The following is a 25,207-nucleotide window of genomic DNA, read 5'->3' as shown; positions in this document are numbered from 1 at the left end:
TTTGCACCCCCCTGAGGTGGTGGAAATTCGATTTGTGGACCATAAGGATGATCCGCCCCTTGGCCAACTTGTCCATCACCGGGTCGACCACGGCGCCTGCTGCCGGTTCAACTGCGTCCCAAAGGCCTTCAACCTCCAACATCGTCTGCACAGCGAACTTCCAATCCGGCCAGTTTTCACGGCCCATCAGGAGCTCCATCGGCGGCAGATTCGACAGGGTTTGCTTTGTGGCAGCGCGCCCGGGAGCATCAGCTCCGTCTCCGCCCGTGGACATTTCGATCGCGAAACTTCCGAAAAAACTCGCGGCGAAAACTTTTTAACTCGAACAAACGCGTTCGAACAGGCCCATAACCTGTAAAAGGTGGAGCGGCAGTAGAAATAAAACCGCGTGTACGTTTGTCAAAGTTATATTCGAGAGTGTTTACAGCAGAGTGAAAATATCTGACAGGAGTTGAGCTACACGCTAAAGGGCGTTTACTCATTTCTTCTTGTTTACTAATCTACCACAGACAAGTGGACAGCTTAAATCTCCAACAATAACATTAAACTGTTTTTATGTACCTAATCAGTGTTTCCAGATTGCGGGTCATAATGAGCTACCATTAAAAAAAAGTTGTTCCGTTTATTAAATCTTTCAGTGATTCAGTGATTAGAAACGGCTAATCATTTTTATAAGGTTAGTCTCTTTTTGGCAAGCATTTTAGAAAAAGGGTAATATTTTTGAAACAGTTCTATTTTTAAATATATGCCTCAAAATTTCTAAGGGTTGAAATTACCCTTTTAACTCAAATCAAATAAATTGTCAATATTTTTCACCACGAAAAGGTTGTTTCTACTTCCAACAAGTGGATTTTATTGAACACTTTCGCAACCAAACCTCTGAAAATATTCAATTACAAGTTATATATGATTTTTTGAACATGGATGATTGTAACTGTTTAAAAGATTATTTAAAAATAAATAAAATATACATAAATTGTCAATATTTTTGTACATAACAACAATACAATATGGTCCAATATGGATTTGATTTGTGAACAAACAGTTCATCTCTTCACGTAAATGAATGTTTACATTATGAATTTAGTTTTTTGTTCCTTGTTCGAAAAATGTCTAGATTTTAAATAGAACGTAAATTTCGGTTCACTGATCAAATCCGTTTCTTGTTTGTTTTTGCTGTCTGTGCTGAGATAGTTCTAGAAACTTTGTTTCAAACAGACAGATGCTTCAACAGGAAAAAACAACTACCTACTTTGGCTCACCGGCTCACGTGAGCGCAAAACGCTCCGGTGAGCGTGAGCGAGCACGAGCTACCTGATAAAAACTCACGCTCCAGCTGGAGCGAGCAAGCTTTCCGTGAGCGCTCGCTCATTCGCAACCCTGTTTGTATGTCAACTTCGTCGTGTTGCTTTCGAAGATAGAAAAAAACATCGTGTTTCAGTTTCATTTTCATTTTATAACTATGATTTCAACAGAAATTATTGAAACACATTCAGTGCTTATTAATGGATATCAAAAGCATTACCATGTTTAATCGAGCAAGATTTTACAAATCCTTTGTTGGTACGGTAAATTCAAATGAATGTCATTTCAAGATAAGGAAAAAACTTAACAAAACAGCTTCTGACTACAGCTACCACCCGCGATCCCACCCCTCTATCTCATCGGCAGATTGAGCGCCTCAACGACCGTGAACACCCTGGAGTTGATAAAATCCGACGGCAGTTCCAGCTTCATGACGAACCGCTGAACAAAGTACCACGGTGCGGACACTTCCTCCAAATACCGCACCCCGAGGGCCGCCCCAATCTTCACGCACACCTCGATCGCTTCCGGCAGTGACTCGAACCGGTAAAAGGTGTCCTGGATGACGATGTAGGCTACTTCGATTGTTGAGATGGTCGGTCCGATGGCCACCACGGTCGGGTTGATGCGTTTCTTGAAGCGTTCCAGCTGCTGCTGGCGGCGTTTTAGGGCATCGACGGCCTCGCGGAATTCACGGGCGTACAGGACAAAGTTGTGGCAAACGTCCAGCCGGGAGGGGGCCCACTTTTTCTCGTTGCGCTTGGACATCTTGAAGAGGAGGGGGAGGATGATCAGGCAGGACGTGACGATGTCGGTTTGGACTGTGGAAGGTGATTGAGAAAAATAGAAGTTATTATTTTTGAAGCCATTCTTTGATGTATTTAATTTTTGAGACCCTACAAGTTACAAGCACCTATGGTTGAAATCGGAGAGGGTCCGGTACAACCGATTCCCTATTTGGCACGGAATTTCTCTTATATATATTTTTCAATTGATCGTGAGAACCACTCTTAAACAATTTTGTCATTATATACTTAAACAGTCTAAATAGACAAGAAATACATATGGTGACACAAAAGCTAGCTCTCCAGGTTTTTAAGCGAAAATGGCGTTCGAATGGTGAACGCCCGAAATGTCAAAATCACGCAGTAAAAAAAACTAAAAAAAAAAACTTCATCATCCCGGTACGAGAATCGAACTCACGACCTCTGGATTGGAAACCCAGCACGCCGTTAGTCGAAACTCATCCCCTACCGGTCAGTATTCCCAGTGAGCAGATTTGCTCTTTGAAGGGATCTGACTTTGCCGAGCCAGACAGGAATCGAACCCATCACCTTCCGCTTACAAGGCGAAACCCGTAACCTCACGGCCACGGAAGCTCGGCAGTAGCACCAACATTAGAAAAAAATGTGGCTGTCATGTCATTGCACACTTTTTCCGTAATGTTGGTACCACTGCGTGATTTTGACATTTCGGGCGTTCACTATTCGAACGCCATTTTCGCTTAAAAAGCTGGATTGTTCTATCACAGACAACAGACGCAGCAGCTAGAACAAAATAATTCGAAAATCTAGTGTAAACCATGGCGGGTGATACACTAACGCCATCTCGTAGTCTATTACCACTTGCAAGAATAAGCCTGGATGTAGACTGCAGTGCACCACAGTTTTCGCAGGAGCCGTATTCTGATTCTCACCAACTTGATTTTGATGATGCTAAGTTTTTTTTTAAATAAATTTAATTTTATTCTCTGAAATTAACTAACACTTATCTGAAGCGATACTCAAAATGATTACTTTCAACATTTCAAAACTATTTTTGATCTATACATCAATTTCCTCGTCGGGACCGTGGTGTAGGGGTAAGCGTGATTGCCTTTCACCCAGTTGGCCTGGGTTCGATCCCAGACGGTCCCGGTGGCATTTTTCGAGACGAGATTTGTCTGATCACGCCTTCCGTCGGACGGGAAGTAAATGTTGGCCCCGGACTAACCTAAAAATAAAGGTTAGGTCGTTAGCTCAGTCCAGGTGTGGGAGTCGTCTCCCTGGGTCCTGCCTCGGTGGAGTCGCTGGTTGGCAGTTGGACTAATAATCCAAAGGTCGTCAGTTCGAATCCCGGGGTGGATGGAAGCTAAGTGTAAAAAGAGGTTTGCAATTGCCTCAACAATCAAGCCTTCGAACACCTAGTTTCGAGTAGGAATCTCGCAATCGAGAACGCCAAGGCAATGCTGTAGAGCGAATAATTTGATTTTTTGATTTTTGATCAATTTCCTCGACGAAAAGAGGCATGCAACTTTTGATGAGAAAGAGAATAGGCCAACCACGTGCTTTCCAATGTTGTTGTTTACACAGGAGAGTTGTCAAATCTCCTCTGCGACGACAGCGCCACAAATGGCTTGCCATTCTCAATAAAACCGTTGCATGTTTTTACACAAGGTGGTGATCGATCCAAAACGTCTGGTGTCTGTGGTTCTATATACATCGTCAGATCTTAAAAACAAAAGGCGACGAAAAGATACATTTTAATGCAAAAAAAAATGTCAAGACAACATTTTTTCGATGGATCAACTATGGACCCCTTGGCAAGAACTGTCAAGTAGGACCTTTCCTGTCAAGAAGGACCGCGAGGTTAATTTTTCACAAATGATTTATAAATCCATTTTGAACTCTTTGTGGTCGTACTAATGGCCTATCTACAATCACTTAGCTTAGAATAGTTAAGTAAAGTGAAACTTAGAAAATGTACACAACTTACGGCCGTCATCCACAAACAACTTAGAAAATTTGCTGGGCTGATATACGTTGCTATGCAGTTGTTTGTTTACCTTTGATATGGAAACGTCAACTTATAGTAGATTTTGAAATTTTCCAAACCATACGTCAAGTTTCTAATTTTATTCCTTTTCATTGTAGAAGATCAGATTCATTTTCATTGATTCAAACTCCTAAGCTAAGTGAAATTTTCTAAGTTAAGTGATTGTAGATAGGCCATAAGGGTCATTGTACTCAGAAAAATAAGCTTTATCGTTGTGAACAATAATATCAGCAATCTTAGCTTAATTTTTGGACCAAACTGGTCGTCGTGGAAGAAAATTTAAATCCCAAAAAATTTTATTCGTTCATCTCTTTTAATCTGTATCAAATGCTAACGGTCTCTTTTAGGCTGCAGGGTTTGAAGACCAGCTGGGCCAATCCGGTTTTGGAATCTATTGTTTGTCATTCCTAGACTGGTTGATCAGATTGATTTTTGATTATTTTGGAGATGTTTTTGCAGAAACAATTGATATTTTAATCGGTTTTTTCAGCAAATTTGCTTGTTTTAAAATTGAAATTCGTTGTTTCTGTGAGATTTAGCATTTTGAAAAAGAGCAATTCTATGCATTGTTTTTTTTTCTTTATTTTTTGGAATATAATGCACCGCTTTAAAGATTTTCTTTACCTGAATGTATCCAGTTTCTCGATGTTTTTAAACAGTGTCTATGTATGATTCCTGGTTGTTTTTTTCGTTGATTTTTTTATTTCTTTATTTTCTTTTACCCAAGCTCGCATCTAAACGGGCTTCGAACCAAAAAATCGCTAAAAAATCAATTTTCAACAAATTCTGATCTCCAAAAGCGTTGGAACAAAGAACTTTTAAACTTTTTAGAAAAAAAAAATTTGATTAAAAGTTTAACTTATTGTATGTGACTTTGTCACTTTTGTTTAGGGCTTTGGCTTTGGCTATGTTTTTTACTAAAAGTTCTTTGGTTTAGGTAAAAATAAGTATGCAGTAATTTTCAAAGTGTCCCACACTATGCCTCTAAAATGCGTAGAGACAATTAGAATGATAATATTATTATTCTATTGCTGAGAATGTGAAAAACAAGCAAAACATTGAAAAGGTGACTGTAAAAATATGAAAAATACATAAACTAAACAACATAAATGCAAATTAAAATACTAAAAATTAAACAAGAAAAGCATAAACAAGAGAAGTACAGTTTTTCGTAGAAAAAAAGTTGCTCAAAATTACCTCCTAAAAAAGGGAAATATAAAAAATTTCGAAAAAAAAATTTGAGCAGTAGAAGGTTAACATTGAATAAAGGACCATTGCACAGTGGTCCAGATCGCAAAATTAAGTGGAAAATGGACTTTCCGAAAAAGGTGAATTTTTGGAGCTTTAGTGTTTTTTCAGAAGAGTTGTTGTAAATGAATGGGGGCAATTTTTGGTTTGGTTGAAAATTAGGGTGATTTTGAAAATCTAACATTTCAGGAATATTTTTGGGATTTTTTGCCTTCAAAAAGTTGTTGGACTTGCCAATCCAAGCAATTTTGTCGAAGACACGAAAATTTTATCTCGTAATCAACGCCTTCTACTACCAAATGTAAAGAAATCATCTGTTACAGCCAGGAAGGAAAAAAAAAGATGCAAATTTAAAACTTAAATATCTCGAAAAGGCGCAAGCCAGGTTATATTTGAAAAAGGATATCCAGGACTTTAAACGCTGAAAAAAATCAGGGGTATTTTTTTTTAAACTCGAGATATCTTCATTTGATAAAGTCTTATTTTCAAGGTAAAAACATTTCTGTCCACCATAACGAAATTTGAAAATTGCCCAATTATATGTCTTTTCATGAAATTTTTATGTTTTATAAGTGCTCCGAACATCACTTTTCTCTAAAACGTAACCCTGAATTCACGTTCAAAAAACTGATTTTTAAGTTTTGCTCAGACACTATCAATACTTTTAGTCGTAGACGGCGTAGATTACGAGATAACATATTGGAGTCTTGAACAAAGTTGCTTGGATTGGCAAGTTCATCCTAATCGTGAACCACCCTAATTTTCAAGCAAACCAAAAATTGACCCTTTTTATTTACAACAACTCTTCTGAAGACCCCCAAGCTCCGAAACTTCACCATTGATCGGAAAATCCATTTCCAACTTTATTTTGCGATCTGGACCTCTGTGCATTGCACAGTGGTCCGAAACCGAAATCTAGCGTGACAAAATTGATACCGGCCACACGTTAAGATTTAGAGCTTTGGTGTCTTCGGGACAAATAATCAGGGTCAATAGGGGCATCTTTTGGTATGGTGGATATTAGGTGGTCCAAATTTTAGGTGGTTCAGAATTTTTATTTTGGCGGGATGACGAGATAGCGCTTTGGTGTCTTCAGAACACCATTCTGAGCAACTTTGCTGAAGAGCACAAAGCTCTATCTTCAAACGGAGCCATTTTTGTAATTTAGGTTGAAGTGTTTATGAAAATGAGTTTTTGAATTTATCAACTCAGGCTTGTGTCAGCGAGTCTTCTAGAGTAGAGCTTATCAAAACACATTTATCTTCCAAGAGCAAAAATCGGACCTTTCAAACGAATGTTATAGCCAAAATACGACGAAAGACGCCATTTTGAAATGTGAATAACTCGAAAGGTGGTGGAGTTTGACCTCGCTCTTAGAGTACACATTTTGTACATTTGCTGAAAATATCTCGGGGGTCTTTTTTGTTTAACTTATTTAATCTCAATTTGAAAATGAGCATTTTTTATTCGTTTTTTGCCCATAACTTTTGATAGAATTGGCCAAAATTCATTTTTCAAGAATAGAAATGTTAATTTTGACAAGCTCTACAATTGTCTAGAAGGGCTCAAAAATGTACAAAATGATCTAGTGGTTGTAAAAGGAGAAACAAGTTTTGGCTGAAATATTTCAGGAATCAACAAAATAATTAAATTTATTCCTGAAATATTTCAGCCAAAAGTTGTTTCTTCTTTTACAACCACTAGATCATTTTGTACATTTTTGAGCCCTTCTAGACAATTGTAGAGCTTGTCAAAATGAACACTTTTATTCTTGAAAAATGAATTTTGGTCAATTCTATCAAAAGTTATGGGCAAAAACGATTAAAAATGCTCATTTTCAAATTGAGATTAAATAAGTTAAACAAAAAGACCCCCGAGATATTTTCAGCAAATGTACTCTAAAATGTGTACTTTCAGATGCTTCTAAGAGCGAGGTCAAACTCCACCACCTTTTCGAGTTATTCACATTTCAAAATGGCGTCTTTTTCGTCGTATTTTGGCTATAACATTCGTTTGAAAGGTCCGATTTTTGCTCTCTTGGAAGATAAATGTGTGTTTTGATAAGCTCTACAAATGTCTAGAAGACATCAACTCGCTACGACACAAGCCTGAGTTGATAAATTCAAAAAACTCATTTTTTCATAAACACTTCAACCTAAATTACAAAAATGGCTCTAGAAACTTCCCGTTTGAAGATAGAGCTTTGTGCTCTTCAGCAAAGTTGCTCAGAATGGTGTTCTCTACAACTTTTCTGAAGACACCAAAGCGCTATCTCGTCATCCCGCCAAAATAAAAATTCTGAACCACCCTAAAATTTGGACCACCCTAATGTCCACCATACCAAAAGATGCCCCTATTGACTCTGATTATTTGTCCCGAAGACACCAAAGCTCTAAATCTTAACGTGTGGCCGGTATCAATTTTGTCACGCTAGATTTCGGTTTCGGACCACTGTGCATTGGTTTCTGAGCCTGTTTCGATGAGAATTAACCAGCCCGGGAGCATGTTGACAGCTCCCATACAAACTGAGCGTACCCCGTTTAGTGGGCCCAGTGGGCCTAAGATGGCGGCCTTCGATATTATCTAGCCAAATTTTTGAGAATGGCGAATAGTTTAATTAAATATAGTTTTTGCCTTGTTTTGGTTTACTGCCGTTCTACGCATAATTGTCCCATGTTCAAAAAAGTGCAACTGAGAAAAACGCGATTGAAATTTTTCGACCGATTTCTGTGTTTCTACGCATAATTGTCCCGTGGGTTCCTATTCGCCCTATGTGTCCCTAATCGTCCCAGTTAGCAGTTTATCACCCTTATTTGTGATCCTCTTGCTATACAACAGGAAAACAAGGCATAATGCTTAGTAAAACTAATGATTCCGTGTAAGAAAATACTTGGTGGGACAATTATGCGTAGAAGTTCAACGATGGGACAAACAGACTTGGTGTTGTTTTTGGTGAGTTTCCGAACAAAGTACCAGATTTCATGTGTTTTCCTAAAGTACACATCAGACTAAACTTAAAAATGGCATGAAGTCAAAATCGTCAAAAACTGACATGGGACAATTATGCGTAGAACGGCAGTTTAAAACGACAAAATAAGCATTATGGAATCATTTTCTTTAAAAACTTGTTTAGAGATACGCCACGTTCAAATGTTAGTCTAGAACTGTTGAAGTGAGCGTGCCACAAAATCCGTCACGAAAAAAAAGTTTCCTATGCAAATTTTTAGTTGCGTATTTGATGGACGTACTCCGACGAGGCCCACCTGCCATCTGTCGGTGGATACGCGCAACTCACGAAAACTGTCATGTTAGGGGACGGTTGGAATTACCGGTGCATATTAACCACAGCTTTTGCACCCAGATTTTTGTTTCAGACATTTCAGTATCTTCAAAATTATTCTTCCTCAAAGCTACTATTTCCGTAAAGATTTAAAACCAAATTTGTCAATTTTTATAATCAGATTATTTCAGGATTATAACTTAGAACAAGAACTCAAAAGTGATGAAAGTGCATATGGGACATCCATGCGATCAGGGGCAGTTTTCGTCTCTTAACATTCCACGCCCTAGGCTCCAAAAAAGTTGGAACGGTAACTTCAACTCGCTAGTTCTCGGGCATAACTCAACCAATCGGGACGATTCTTGTTTCCAGGGATTTGTAAGAATGATCCTAGATTTTTGCAGAACTCAATTTGATCAAATCTGTAATCGACTCATAGGAAAGGCCTTAGGAGAGTAAAGTTGGTCTCTTTAAATTCGAAAAATATAATCTTCAGAGGAAAAGTTCAAAGCTACTTGATTTTACGACAAATTGAAGCTAATCTCAAGACCGCGTGGCTTATCAGATAATTCTTTCGATCACTCCAAAAATAGGAAAGACATGGGAAAAAGCGTCCACGTTGTTTGTGATTCGTCTTGAAGGAAAGTTTTTGATTAAATAAAAATAAGCCTTTGTTGCACTTACAATCTTCTACGTTGAACTCGGAAATGCCAACAAGGAAGTTGGTATCCAGAACGTAACGGAAGATGCTGGTGGCCGTCTGTGGCCAGTGTTCCTGGAAGGTGTTCTTCATGTCCGGAAGCTCTCGCTCAAAGTCTTCCAGAAGCTAAAAAAAAGTAGAGCTGTTAAATTTAAACAAATTTCTCCCAGAATTTAAGTCAACTCACCAACTTGTACCCCTCCGGCTCCTTCAGGAACGTAAACGAGTTCAGAATCTTAACCGGACTAAACTTGCGCGTCATCTCCTGGCGCACCTTCAGCGACTCGGTCCACAGTGGCCGCGCCTTTTCCAGGTCTTGCATCTCGCGCAGCTGCCCGTACTGGGTGCGCTCGTCCAGGAAATCGTCCCACGCCTTGCCCTTGCGCTTCACGTACGTGTACCGGTCGTACAGCTTGCCGTTGACCCGGGCCCGGTTGCACGCCCGCCGCAGGTAGATCGACGCGTTCTCGTTCGGGTAGAGCCGCTCGATGGCCTGCGCGTACGTGACCATTTCGTTGATGGAGATGCTGGATGGTTTAAGGGTTTTGATTAATTTTAACTGATTTTAAGTTTGTTTCAACACTTACGGTCCACCGTTCTTGTCCATCAGGTAATCGACGATCGCACTGGCCAGCGAGTTCCGCTGATTTGGCGTAAGAAACTGCGCCTTCAGCGTGTGCTTGAGCACAAAACACTTTGAAATGACGCTCCTCAGCTCGGCGACGGTTTGTTCCTCCTCCTCGGGGCTAGCCTCGATGCCACCATTACCATCGCTGGTTCCGTCCTGTCCATCCCACGAGTCATCCTCACTTCGCTGGGCCGAGGACGATCCTTCTCCGGCAGAGGGAGCCGCCGTCGCCGCCATGGCTGCAGCCACGCTGTCCACCGCCGACGCAAAGAGGTGCTGCTCGCGCACCCGGTTCAGTTCCTCCTTTTTTGCTCGGTTCACGTAATGGAACCGGTCCTGGAGTCTTCCGTTGCCTTTTCTGAAGTAATCACTCATCACTTGCGTTGGCCACAGCGACAGGATGGCGTTGCGCCAGTACTGAAAGGTTTTGGTTGGAATTCTGCCATCCTTGCTGTTGGAAATCAAATACTGGACCACGGTGTTGGTCAGCAGAATCCGCTGTGATTTATCCAAACACTTGGCCTCCAGCAGCCCCCGCGTCAACGGCGACTGACTGAGCAACGTGCGCAACCGTTCCGCTCCATCCCCCAGCTCCGTGCAATCTCCCGCGTGAAACGATTCCTCCGAAAACGACTCCATCTGGCCACCGTCAAAGCCGTCGTCCTCCTGCCCATTTTTGGACAGTTCTTCGCCCTCGTAAATCTCCAGCTTGATCCGCTTGATGGTGGGTTCGTCGTCGATGTTCAGCCCGAACGAATCGTTCAGCGGTTCCGGTACCAAAGGTGGCCCACTGTTGTGCGGTTTCAACTGCTGCAGAAAGTACGACTCGAAGCTCTGGGCGCTGCACTGCTGCTGATCTTTGGGCTCGACGCTGGGCATTGGGTACAGGGTTGGGGGGGCCGGTAGCTGGTCAACGGTTTGTTGCTGGTCAGTGGTCAGTGGAATCGATGGCGGTGCTGCTTGTTCCTGCTCCAGGGTTTGTTTAAACTCGGCGTACCGGGCGTTGAAGATGGCCCGTTTGCCCAGCTTCGGGACGAGCTCCTTGATGATGTCCGGGGTGAGCACGGAGAAGGCTTCCTCGTTGACTTCCTCATCTGGGAATTGAAAAGTTACCATTTTAGTCATATAATCAGGTTTAATAACAAAACAAACTAAAAAAGTTGGAGGGCATAATCAATATGAAAGAGTACTTGTAAATTCATATTCAATTTACTGATTGGAATCATTTCTTTGTAGGTTCGGTTTTGATGGTTGATTTGAGAAATGAAAGTCTATATTAGGGTTATGGAACATTTCCTGAACATTTATGTAAGCTGACATTGGAAAAATTGCACTTTCGTAAAACGATGAAATTTTTAATGAACCGGAGACTGAGGTAAAGTTCTAAAAATCTATACAAAAAAATTCGACGGTATAAGTCCAAGGAAGGTTCTTACTCCAAAAAGAACTTTGGCCACTCTGGAACCGAATCCGGAAAATCTGCAGATTGTATGGGAAAAGTTACGTAAAACCAAATTTTGATCAAAGGAGGCTGAATAAGTAGAAAAGTTAAAAACGTCAACAAACGAAAAAAAAAGGCAGAACGAACTTTGTCGGGTAAGGCTTGTGTTTAATAAACAATTCTAAATAATTCAATTAATTTTGAAGAAGACTTAAAAAATGGTCTTAGTATCAGCGAGCCGACATCGAAAAAAGTAAGTGCGAAAAACAGCAAAACTGCAAAACGCTTCTTCGGCAACCCAAAGCTAACAGGCCACAACGTGGAACTGGTTCAACGTTTTTCAAACAAATATCGATGGCTTTGGTGTCCAAGCTGCCAATAAATGTTGTGATTTCCACGGTTTAAAAGAAGAAGCTAGAGTGCCACTACATGGTGTCGATCCAAACCCCAAAATAAAATTCCCTGACTTTTCCCTGACCTCTCCAGACCACAATTTTTTTTATTTTCTATTTTTTACTAACATATTGTTTGGAGTGTTTTTATGGTTTCATACATTTTCCTTTTTGAATATTGCAAATTTAAGATATAAAAAAAATCAATGACTTTTTTATATTATTTTTCTATTGATGGATTCTGCAAAAACTTAAAACCTTTTTTTTTGTCAATCATTTTTTCTAATCGAACATCCAAAATGAGCAACTATAAAATTGTCCTATTTTTTTATCTGGTGATGCCATTTTAAATGTTGTCAAAAAATCTAGAGTTTTTTTTTAATGGGTCCTATAAACATATGAAACACATTAGCTTATAGGACCTTTAAAAAACTCTAGAAATAATTAATTATTGCAATTGTTGCAAATTTCAAATTGCGATTAGTTAGTTTCACTTCATTTCCTAAAGCAAATTTAAAGTTAAAAGTTTTCAAAAAATAAGCAATTGAAAATTTGAATTAAAGTAAAAAGTCATGTTTAATTTTAAAATTGTTGCCTTTTGGCGGAACTTTCAAACGAACTAGGCCGATGCCATTTTTGATTGTGTTTTTATTAAAAAAACTAAAGGTTTTGGAGACAAAAACATAAAAAATATGTAATTTTGTAGATCCTTAAGAAAGATTAAAACAAAACTGAAAAACTAAGAAAAATATACAATTAAATGTAAATTTTTCAAGTACATGTTAACGGTTTAAAAAAAGATCTACGTCTTTTTCAACAATGATTGTATTTAAAGTAAACGATTTTCTGGACATTTGAAGAAAACATCTTCTTAAATAATTTTACAAAAAAAAAATATGTTTGCTATAAAATTTAAAAAAATGGTTTCTGCCTTGACCAAAGCCTACAGGCGATCATTCACACAATCAATACATTTTATAAAAAATAAAAACAAAATCGAGAAATTAAAAATGAGAGTGTGTGCAATATGGAGTTAAACTTTCTGTGCAGTTGCTGTGAAGCTTTCCATGGCACTTCGAAAAGTTTAACTCCATGTTACACGCACACACTCTCACTTTTAATTTCTCGATACAACCTGCTCGAGCTTTTCAAAAGGTCAATGTTTATCAAACTTAGACATTTGAGTGTTTTGGAATAGATTCCAAATTTAAGCTCGATCTGACCATGGGAACTCCTCCTTGTAACCCCTTGAATGTTGTTTGGGGAAAATATGTGAAATGTAGTTGTACAATCCCTATGAAATCTCGGATGCTGAAACAACTTTTCCGAAGAGACCACATTTTATAAATTCTTGAACTCTCAAATTCCTTTATTCAGAATTGTTACGGAGAAATCGAAAAAAACTTCGCGCCATCCTAAAATCCAATCCACGCAGAATCCGCGTCATTTTAAGAAAAATAATTTTGCGACAAACATACAAAAAAGTTTCATATTAATTCAATTTTGTAATCTCAGAACGCAGAATCTTGAAACGCTGAAAATGTATTTTTGCTAGGATTAGGTAAACTAGAGGAAAAAGCCAAAACAAATATTTTTGCAAAAAGAAAACAAACATTTAGAAATTTAGATCTGAAATGAAATCTTAATAGAAAAATAATAAAATTTAAAAAAATGTAATAAATTCTCGATATTGAGGTTTTAAATTTAAGATACAGTTTATACTCGATGATCTTACCAAAGCGTCACTTGAAAAAATCGAAACAATGTTTTCTACATCTTCTTCTCAAAATTTCTCTAACCGAAAAAAACTCCAAAAACACTTCAAATTTTATCAATATGCAATCTAAGATGGTAGCAAAAATGGCAGCATTTAAGCAATTTAAGAATTTAAGAATTTAAGAATTTAAGAATTTAAGAATTTAAGAATTTAAGAATTTAAGAATTTAAGAATTTAAGAATTTAAGAATTTAGGAATTTAAGAATTTAAGAATTTAAGAATTTAAGAATTTAAGAATTTAAGAATTTAAGAATTTAAGAATTTAAGAATTTAAGAATTTAAGAATTTAAGAATTTAAGAATTTAAGAATTTAAGAATTTAAGAATTTAAGAATTTAAGAATTTAAGAATTTAAGAATTCAAGAATTTAAGAATTTAAGAATTTAAGAATTTAAGAATTTAAGAATTTAAGAATTTAAGAATTTAAGAATTTAAGAATTTAAGAATTTAAGAATTTAAGAATTTAAGAATTTAAGAATTTAAGAATTTAAGAATTTAAGAATTTAAGAATTTAAGAATTTAAGAATTTAAGAATTTAAGAATTTAAGAATTTAAGAATTTAAGAATTTAAGAATTTAAGAATTTAAGAATTTAAGAATTTAAGAATTTAAGAATTTAAGAATTTAAGAATTTAAGAATTTAAGAATTTAAGAATTTAAGAATTTAAGAATTTAAGAATTTAAGAATTTAAGAATTTAAGAATTTAAGAATTTAAGAATTTAAGAATTTAAGAATTTAAGAATTTAAGAATTTAAGAATTTAAGAATTTAAGAATTTAAGAATTTAAGAATTTAAGAATTTAAGAATTTAAGAATTTAAGAATTTAAGAATTTAAGAATTCAAGAATTTAAGAATTTAAGAATTTAAGAATTTAAGAATTTAAGAATTTAAGAATTTAAGAATTTAAGAATTTAAGAATTTAAGAATTTAAGAATTTAAGAATTTAAGAATTTAAGAATTTAAGAATTTAAGAATTTAAGAATTTAAGAATTTAAGAATTTAAGAATTTAAGAATTTAAGAATTTAAGAATTTAAGAATTTAAGAATTTAAGAATTTAAGAATTTAAGAATTTAAGAATTTAAGAATTTAAGAATTTAAGAATTTAAGAATTTAAGAATTTAAGAATTTAAGAATTTAAGAATTTAAGAATTTAAGAATTTAAGAATTTAAGAATTTAAGAATTTAAGAATTTAAGAATTTAAGAATTTAAGAATTTAAGAATTTAAGAATTTAAGAATTTAAGAATTTAAGAATTTAAGAATTTAAGAATTTAAGAATTTAAGAATTTAAGAATTTAAGAATTTAAGAATTTAAGAATTTAAGAATTTAAGAATTTAAGAATTTAAGAATTTAAGAATTTAAGAATTTAAGAATTTAAGAATTTAAGAATTTAAGAATTTAAGAATTTAAGAATTTAAGAATTTAAGAATTTAAGAATTTAAGAATTTAAGAATTTAAGAATTTAAGAATTTAAGAATTTAAGAATTTAAGAATTTTAGAATTTTAGAATTTTAGAATTTAAGAATTTAAGAATTTAAGAATTTAAGAATTTAAGAATTTAAGAATTTAAGAATTTAAGAATTTAAGAATTTAAGAATTTAAGAATTTAAGAATTTAAGAATTTAAGAATTTAAGAATTTAAGAATTTAAGAATTTAAGAATTTAAGAATTTAAGAATTTAAGAATTTAAGAATTTAAGAATTTAAGAATTTAAGAATTTAAGAATTTAAGAATTTAAGAATTTAAGAATTTAAGAATTTAAGAATTTAAGAATTTAAGAATTTAAGAATTTAAGAATTTAAGAATTTAAGAATTTAAGAATTTAAGAATTTAAGAATTTAAGAATTTAGAATTTAAGAATTTCAGAATTTCAGAATTTAAGAATTTAAGAATTTAAGAATTTAAGAATTTAAGAATTTAAGAATTTAAGAATTTAAGAATTTAAGAATTTAAGAATTTAAGAATTTAAGAATTTAAGAATTTAAGAATTTAAGAATTTAAGAATTTAAGAATTTAAGAATTTAAGAATTTAAGAATTTAAGAATTTAAGAATTTAAGAATTTAAGAATTTAAGAATTTAAGAATTTAAGAATTTAAGAATTTAAGAATTTAAGAATTTAAGAATTTAAGAATTTAAGAATTTAAGAATTTAAGAATTTAAGAATTTAAGAATTTAAGAATTTAAGAATTTAAGAATTTAAGAATTTAAGGATTTAAAAATAATATTTTTCTGTTCTCTTGATTATTTTTATTTTACTTTTTTTTGAATATTGATATCTTTGATTTTTGTTTTATTTATTTTTTTATTTTTGATTTAAAAATTTCGAATCTTTTAGTTTTTTAATATGGATTTATTTTTTTGGGATTTTGAAAACTTTTTTTTGTTATTTTACTTCCTAATTTCTGAATAATCAAATTTTCAATGTTGGAGATGTAATTTTTGAATGTTTGGATTTTTTTTATTTTTCTTCAAGAATGTTCAAATTTAAAAAAAAATCTACTGGTTGAATCCCATCTAAAATTCAAAGGCGGAGAAGCTTCTGTTACGTCCAATCGAGCTCATATTGGGGATAGAAGCACAGTACACCCACTGGAACATGCCCAATAATAATTTTTGTTACATCCAAATGTCTGTATCTTCAGGAAAAGTTTGAAATATGGTTAAGATTCACAAGATTAAAATTGAATGTATCCAGTATAAAAGAACAATAAATAAGGATAAATAACATTGCTCAAAACTTTAAAGAAATTAATTATTCAGAGTCAGTATGTTTAAAAATGAGTTGAATGTAGTCCGTAACAACCATGTCTTTCCATAAATTTTTGTTTTATTTCTTTAATTCTTGAATTTAATTCTTTATTTTTAATTCAATTTCATCATCACTATTTTACTTACATTTTAGATTACACAAAATTAGACTAGTTTAATGTTGAGAAAAATATAAATTTAGATAACGAATACTAAAGTGAAATTTTGGAAAATTTTCTAGCCTTACATTTTTTTAGAATTGAAGAATAAGAATTTAAAAAAATGAGATATCAACAATTCCAAATTACCAGAATTTCAAAATTTTAAAAACTTTGAATCTTTATGCTTTAGAATTTTAGATTTTTTAAAATTTTCAAATGTTCGAATGTTTTAACTTTAGATTTTTTAAATTATTCAATTTTTCTGACAAAATGTATGATTTTCTCTATGGTCCCTATATGCTAAGCAATCGACCAATTTTAGAACAAATCTCTGGTGGGGCAACTGCCTCATATTGTCCCACCCTGTGTGCGCTAGTAATTTGTAATTTTCAGTTGAACGGAAATCCAAATTATTTGATTTTTAAACCTAAACATATTGCAAACAAGCTACGCGATTTTCATCGTGACCCTTTTCTTAAGCATTTTTTATATGGAGTTCTGCGTTCCTTCCGGACTGACCAATAAAAAAAATAAATATTATCAATGTTGCAAAGTTTGGCTCGGAAAACATTCAAATACATCATCAAGGGCGAATTTTCAAAATGGAATGAAATTTTGTAGTAATATTTTTAAGATCATCGAAATTCCCAGCTTAAAATTCCCTGACTTTCCCTGACTTTTCCAGGTCAAATAAAATTCCCTGACAATTCCAGGTTTTCCCTGACTTTTCCAGAAATCGACACCATGCACTAGCCACAAATAATTGAATATATACTCAGGCCCAAAATATTCATCGCAACCTATTCCATAGCCATGGCAATTGTAATTGAACGATGTGAATTACCAAAAGGAATGATGTCCGAGGAAGCACAGAAATTTCACCGAACGCGTCCGTGTTAGGGATGCGCTATTTTTGCATAGTCTCAGTATTTAAACTATTATAGAATTTAAGTGTACACTGTTTATTGAGGTTATGGGATATTGTCCAAACATTTCATCTTGACTGACATTGGAAGAATTGCGAGTTTTTAAAAACGATTAATGGTACGATGGTACAATAAGCTCGGCACCGGAGAGAGGAAATACAAACGACGGATATATACCGAACGCTTTTTCAGCAATCAACTGGCAATTACTACCTTTAAATATTGTTTTTCAAGTCGGCAAAACACTAAGGCTAAACAATTCAACAGGGATGAAGAAGATCAGCTCCGGCCTAGAGAGCTTTATTAGGTCACACAATTAAATTCAACCTGGGGAAAAGAATCGACTTAGCATCACGAGGCGAACATCAGCGCCGGGTTTTGATCACTGCAGCCAACTGGAATGATCTTGACAAGGTTTCAAAATGGTTGAAAGAGGTGTCAAGCACTAATTCAAGTAGGTTTTTGAGTGACGATTCCCATTTCGATACTTGATGTTCCCGTCCGTGTTCGGGAAGTGGTCTGCAACGCAACAAGGAACATCGCCTCTGTTTGAATGTTTACCTAACCATGCATGTTTAGGTAGTATGGCAATCTAACTTCATGATTTTGAATTCTGGACATGAAAATGGAAGCCAGCGAGTTGGGCAACAACGGAAACATTCAAACAGTGGCGATGTTGCACATCACGCATGCAGACCGTGTTGACATAGTGTACGTCAATAACTCATATCAAGAAGATATTATTTTCATTGAACAAGAATGGGAAAATCTATTTCATCATGATGAAACATCCCATGGAAAAACTTCGAAAAATATAATTTTTCAACCGTGGCAAGATACTAAAAATATATCCGAACTAGCGATGAAAAATTCTTCATCAATAGTAAATAAGTTTACCTTCACGATGCACAGATGACAAAGAACTTTGGGTAATAAAGTAATACGTCCCAAGATGGGAAAGGGTGTTCCATCTTTACACGTCGAAAAATGACCAGTCACTTTCCTTAGCTACAATATTTGTAAATACAGCAAAATGAGATTCATGAAAAATCTTCGACTGATTAATTTTCTTTTGCATGTTTCGCCTCCTCTATCTTTTGCAGGTGAAAAATGTTCGCTAGCGAAATAGAAACTTTTACGATAATTTCATCCCTGCTCCGAGTAATATAAATAAAAGTATGAAAAATAATTTTATTTCGAAATAACACTCCCCCATTTCGTGAATTAAATGAAATTAGTTTAACATGAAAAATAAGCAAAGACTAATGAAAATAAAAAGTTAACTTTATTTTTCAATTCAATTTGTCTGATGGTTTCCTTGTCCATTTGTCAGCTATATTTTATGGTTTCAGCTTCTCTTTATGTTTCTAGCAATAAAGAAAAAGGTTATCATTGTTTTTAAAATAAGACAAAATCATTGTAAGTAATTTTCTTCCATACAAACTTTGAGCAATTCTCTACGAAATCGGTCTTTTTTCTTTAATTAAATTTTTGTATTTTTTAATCCGACTGAAACTTTTTTGGTGCCTTCGGAATGCCCAAAGAAGCCATTTTGCATCATTAGTTTGTCCATATAATTTTCCATACAAATTTGGCAGCTGGTCATACAAAAACGATGTATGAAAATTCAAAAATCTGTATCTTTTGAAGGATTTTTTTTGATCGATTTGGTGTCTTCGGCAAAGTTGTAGGTATGGATATGGACTACACTGCAAAAAACATGATACACAGTAAAAAAAATTTGGTGATTTTTTATTTAACTTTTTGTCACTCAAACTTGATTTGCAAAAAAACACTATTTTTAATTTTTTTATTTTTTGATGTGTTTAAGGGGACATAAAATGTCATTTTTTCAGAAATTTCCAGGTTGTGCAAAAAATCTTTGAGCGAGTTATAAATTTTGGAATCAATACTGATTTTTTCAAAAAATCGAAAAATCGGTCGCAAAAATTTTTCAACTTCATTTTTCGATGTAAAATCAAATTTGCAATCAAAAAGCACTATAGTGAAATTTTGATAAAGTGCACCGTTTTCAAGTTAAATCCATTTTTAGGTGACTTTTATGAAAATAGTCGCAGTTTTTCATTTTTAAAAATTAGTGCACATGTTTGCCCACTTTTGAAAAAAAAATATTTTTGAAAAGCTGAGGAAATTCTCTATATTTTGCCTTTTTGAACTTTGTTGATACGAACTTTAGTTGCTGAGATATTGCCATGCAAAGGGTTAAAAAACAGGAAAATTGATGTTTTCTAAGTCCCACCCAAACAACACACCATTTTCTAATGTCGATATCTCAGCAACTAATGGTCCGATTTTCAATGTTAAAATATGAAACATTCGTGAAATTTTTCGATCTTTTCAAAAAAAATATTTTCAAAATTTTTAACCAATGCTAATATTTTAAAAGGGCGTAATATTGAATGTTTGTTTCGGAAGAGTTGTTCAAGACATTCAGGGCTATACTTCTACGGTGTTAGTTTCATGAAGTATTAAAACATGAATTTTGTAAATTTAAAAGTGTGAAAATGCAAGTTTTCCCATAGTAATTTCCATACAAATTTCATTCGCTTTGCGCCAATCGTGGGCTTAGCCAATCGCTACTAAATTTTGGGAGGTTGTTTGGGACCCTAAAAGGGACCCAAAAAATGTGTTGCTGAAAAAAACAATTTTCGATTCCACCCTATTAGTCCACTCTACATATATTTTTCTTTGTTATGCTTATTGTTTTATTCAAATAGTTAAATTTTAATATTTATTATAAATTTAACCATGGCTCATTATTTCAATTTTCATAGTTTTTTTTCATTTTGTTGCATTTTTTAAATAAACTTTTTGAAGACCGGCTTTCGTCATGCACATTGGACCAGTTTAACGAGGCTACACAAAAAATTTGAGCCAATTTGTCCAAAGCTGAGTTGAGAATATGGGCACTCGTATTTTGAAACAGCTAACTAATTTTTTTTTCTCAATGATTGAACATGTAAAATTTGTTCCCATCATGCAAGTAAAAACTTAAATTCACACACTCAAACGAAAGCTTTACGTGACATGAGCCTACAACAATAACACCACAGCAGCAACAACAACAACCCTGTACTTTTACCGAGCGAGCACGTTCCTCCATCCGCACATCACACGAGTACTAATTTACATACCGCCCATTTCAACAAGATTTCCCTTCAACTTACCCCGAAAACGTTCCACCAAATCAGCGAGGTTCCACTTTTGCAGCGTCTGCATCACAAACTCGTCCATTTTGGGGCGCACTTTGCAAACATCCAACACGCGAATTACCACATCAAGAAGAAAAAATTACACGCAGCAAATTTACTGTCAACCATTTACAGCGAGACTGACGGAAAAAGTGACGGCGAGTAACGAAAAACAGCAAAGAGAGAGCGAGAGCGCTCGCTGAGTTCCTGAATATTTACATGCATGTAGCGGTAAACAACAACACACGGCAAAGTCGAAGGGGGCACTCACCGCGTGTCGTCGGGTGGTTGGTGAGTTACCGGACGAGATGTCAGTGAAGTGCGGGACTCTACTGTAGAGGATTGTTTACGTTTAGGTAGGTAAGTAAGTTGTTTAGAGAATTTGTTTTTCGATATTTTGGAGCTGATGAAGTTATCAGTTTCGCATTTTTAAGGCAAAAATGAAATAACATTTAACTAAACAAAGCAAAATGGACCAATTTGTTCGATCATATCTCAAGCAGTGGGAGTTAGAAGAACTTATTCCTAGATTTGAAGGTAAGCTTTAATTTTTGTTGCATTTTGAATATCAACAATGTTTTTTTAATGAAAGGGGAATATAATTATAATTTACTTAATATTTATTTAGATGAGGAAATTAACGAAAGAGCCTTTAAATGTCTATCCGATGATATCATTAGAGAACTGATTCCAAAGTTGGGAAAACGTGCCATTTTCTGCTCAGCTTACAAAGAATTTCTAGAAAATGTGAAAACTAAACCTGAACCAAAACCCGAATCAGTAGATTGTAAAGTAAGTTTGACTAAAAACAAGTTTTATTCTTTTTTATGAAAATTTAAAATATTAAATTGTAGATTGAATCAACTTCATCCACGAGCATCAAACAAGAACAAGAACCATCCAAACTTGATGAAAATCTCGACTCAAGTCAAAATGTACCTTCCGTACCAAGCGTCGCCGAAGTATCGGAACTTCCAGAGCCCCACTCCACCTCTCCAGAACCACCACCACCTGCGGAAACCTTCAGCATCGCCCCGCTGACGGACCTGACCGACGTGGACCACGAGACGGCGCAAGCCCTGCGAAAGCTGCTGGAGCAAAGTCCAACGGCAAGCCACCTGCGAGATAAGAAGTTTCTCACTCGATCCAGCCGGAACCTGCTAAGTGAGGAGATCGTTTACTATTTGTACTTTCAAAACAACGGAGCCCTGACGGAGGAGGTGTTGGTCAACTGGGCTAGGGCGGTGGAGGTGGTCTTCAAGGATGAAGTGGCCGCCATCTACTACAGAAAGCAGCGGGAAGGTGCCTCGTTAGGAACGGGGAAGTTGTGTGAGTATTATCAGAGGATGAAGTGCACTGAAATTTGTTAAACTTTTGGAATAAATTATATTTCTTTTGAACTTAACCTGACAATTTTAAACCTTTTATTTTATTATTATTTCTAACTTGGTTAGATAAACATCAAATGATGAGTTTAAAACTATTTTTTTTATATAAGAGTTGCATTTTCACACAAAATCTAGCTCAAAATTCTGCCAAAGACAGAAGTCCAATCATCAAAATTTCTTTAAAAATTGTATAGGTAATTATCAGAAATAGAAATGGACAATCATTGAAACTTTTTTTAAAATACAAAAGATGTTTTTTTTCATAAAAGCCATTGTTTTTAATTCAAGTTTTTTTCTCGCCCCCTCTCTTTTTCTTCAAAATTTCCTATCAAAAATTAGTTACAAAACAATAATTATTGACTAAAATTCAAATTCTAATTGAAAGCAAAAATGTAAAATCGAATGTAAATTATTCAGAATGCCTTGTCATGGCTTACTAATGCAAATAAATAACAACTTTTCATTCATCTTATAAATTAAGAATTTTGATAATATAGAAGAGTAAGAGACGAAAAAACAGTTCATTGATATTTTGCACATGTCTTGCTAGCAACATGACTGAAATGATGTATGAAGCATTTTCTAATCCTTTTGTTTAGAAAAATTTAGCTTGAAATTTGAATTTTAAGGACCTCACGAGTGACAAAAACTTAAAATACAATTTTGACCAGCCTTAACACAAACATGTAGTGAAAGCATCTCAAAAACAGTGCATATTATTAAAATTTCTGTAAAGTTAATTTCAAACAAACAAATTTAATTTATGGGTCATTCATAAACCACGTGGCCATTTTTTTGGAAAAAGTTTGTGGAAGGCACCTTTACATTGAAAAATAAGTAAATAATTTTGTTAAAATTAGTGATCTTTATAATTATAGTAAAAATATGGTAATAATTTGTGAATTTGTCTTTAATTTTTCATTTGAAGAAAAATAATGAGCAAGATTTTTTCATAATATTAACATTCTTTATTAGGGACCATCCACAAACCACGTGGACACTTTTTTGTAATCTCAAACCCCCCCCCCCCCCCCCATCGTGGACAAATTCCATACAAATAAAAACTTTTTTGTATGGAGCGTGGACAATCGCCATATCCCCCCCCCCCCTAAGTTGTCCACGTGGTTTATGGATGGTCCCTTAAGATCAAAACCAATTTAATTACATGACATGACCCTAAAAACTCCCTATTATTTGTATTTTTTTAAGCTGAAAGTAAAAATAAATTTGAACATACTTTTGAAGAACTTGTTATTAGAACCCGCATAATCAAAAACCATCGGGGGAATAGTCCAAACTATATTACTACTAAAAGAGATGTAGTTACCACATACTTAACAATTATCATATAGTTACGGCACTATACAAAACCATAACGAAACTGATCGTCAAATGATGACGTTTTTATTGAAGTAAATCTAATGATTCTAACTATTTTTGAACTATTTGGGGTACAATAACCTTACACTAAACAGTTCGGATTGTTTAGACAACGTGACTCAACGAAAAAATGTACAAGTCCAAATAGTTCAAACAATTTATCAACTTTATTGAGAACAATATAGCAAAATTCCACAGATTTTAGATTTTTATAGTCAGAACCTGTAAGAACTAAAAACCTACTATAAATGCTATAGTAGAACACAATTGATGGCGGCCACATTTTTTTCGATAAGTTTGTATAATCCAAATAATTTGTCAACTTACATGAAGTAAAATTACTATACACCATACTATTTTGAATTAAAAATTTCTATAAGTCCAAATAGTTCAAACAATATTTCAACAGTATGGAGTACAATTACAGTTTGTTATATAATCCAACTATATGTTAAACGATTGGTACAAAAATTTCAACTTTTATCAAGTAAATTGATCACAGTCGATTCCTCTGGATGATAGAGAACCTTCAACACCCCCACTTCTCCTCAGATTATCAGAAAACTCCCCAAAAGAAGAAAAATGTTACGAGGGCTCATGAAATTGACTTTCACTATTCCAGAAAAAGTAGGCATGCTGTTCTTACCATACACCAAAAATATGTGTACTACATGGTGGACTATTACTGTTCACTATAAAATGAGTCAGTTGTTTGGACTACTTGGACTTATCGAAAAATACTTGCCCCCGAGCTTGCTCCTTCTAACACAACATGTCACCAAAACCACTGAAAAACCACCAACAGATATAGATCAATCGGATAAGGCGGCAGCAGTTCGGCAGCAACGTAAATAACATCACATATAATGGCGGTAAACATTCACCAACTATCGATAGAACTTAAAATCAAATTTGATTATATCCGAAGTAGTTATCACAACAATTGTAGGGTTCATTTTTGCGGTCTTTTTTAAAGTGTCGGCAAAGTAGTGTCGGTAAAGTAGTTTTTCAGAAACTATATAGGAATAGTCAATTTTTGGGCAATGACTATTTGACATAAAATCCAAGTTTATAAAAATATTTACATATGTATGAAAACCTCATATAGTTTTCTGCCTAACAACTAATTTCTCATATAGTAAAATCGACCAAAACTATTTTGGGAATGGAATTAATGGTTTGATATATCGTACATATATAGTTGGGTTACAATTTAATGAATAGTAGAGACCATTTGATAAATAGTTGAGTAACTATTTGTCATAAAGTAGTTATATAGTTCATGACTATGCGGGATAGAGGTGTAACTTCAATCGCTGTGTTGTTTTTTGTTCGTTTCTAACACGTCCAACTTCTCGCGAACGGGCAATTCTGGCTCGCGAGAAAGCCCGTTCGCGAGCGGAGGAGAGCACGGGCAATCGGTGAGTTTCTCTCGGCAGCTCGAGACTCGCGGCGAGAACTCGAGAGAGAGAAAATTTTCTCGCGAGAGCGCGATAATACCAACACTGGTTATAGGGATGCTACCGGCGACATTTTTTCATTATGTTCTAAGTTCTGGAGCAACATTTAAAAAAGGGCGCATAAGCATTTGACAGCTGGATTTATTTTGCAAATTTTGGAGCAACAGGCACCTATTTTAGTTGAGTGTAGCTGAGGAGGCAAATAAATGTTTCACACTTTGAATTTTGTAAAAAGTTACCTGATGCTTGAGATTCAACAAAATAGTTAAAACTGTGGTTCGAGATATTATTGTTGATGTAAAATTTAAAATTTTAAATCCCCAATTTGACACAAATGTGATTTTTT

The 25,207-nt window shown here is 34.6% G+C and overlaps 2 protein-coding genes across 2 annotated transcripts in view; one reads left to right on the top strand and one right to left on the bottom strand.

Moving 5' to 3' along the window:
- Positions 1–1,435: 1,435 nt before the first annotated feature.
- Positions 1,436–20,850, bottom strand: LOC6049012. Its single transcript, XM_038265547.1, has 5 exons — positions 20,610–20,850; positions 9,935–11,069; positions 9,535–9,874; positions 9,332–9,473; positions 1,436–2,126 (listed from the first exon to the last, which is right to left on the bottom strand). The coding sequence occupies exons 1-5, from the start codon at positions 20,674–20,676 to the stop codon at positions 1,657–1,659; spliced, it is 2,154 nt and encodes a 717-aa protein (XP_038121475.1). The 5' UTR covers positions 20,677–20,850; the 3' UTR covers positions 1,436–1,656.
- Positions 20,851–21,830: 980 nt separating this feature from the next.
- Positions 21,831–25,207, top strand: part of LOC6049008 — a 51,130-nt gene continuing 47,753 nt past the window's right edge. Inside the window, exon 1 of the mRNA XM_038265549.1 lies at positions 21,831–21,962. The gene's annotated coding sequence lies outside the window, so the exon portion shown is untranslated. The remainder of the gene's footprint in view (positions 21,963–25,207) is intronic.

Source organism: Culex quinquefasciatus, chromosome 3, assembly GCF_015732765.1.
Source record: "Culex quinquefasciatus strain JHB chromosome 3, VPISU_Cqui_1.0_pri_paternal, whole genome shotgun sequence".
Classification (NCBI taxonomy): domain Eukaryota; kingdom Metazoa; phylum Arthropoda; class Insecta; order Diptera; family Culicidae; genus Culex; species Culex quinquefasciatus.
This window is presented reverse-complemented; position numbering and strand designations above follow the sequence as displayed.

Excerpts from the sequence above, each read along its gene's own strand:
- LOC6049012 (XM_038265547.1), bottom strand. The coding sequence starts at position 20,676 with ATGGACGAGTTTGTGATGCAGACGCTGCAAAAGTGGAACCTCGCTGAT. Across the intron at positions 9,474-9,534 it reads AGCCGGAGGGGTACAAGTTG|CTTCTGGAAGACTTTGAGCG; the intron begins GTGAGTTGACTT and ends ACTTTTTTTTAG. Across the intron at positions 2,127-9,331 it reads CGAGTTCAACGTAGAAGATT|TCCAAACCGACATCGTCACG; the intron begins GTAAGTGCAACA and ends CACCTTCCACAG.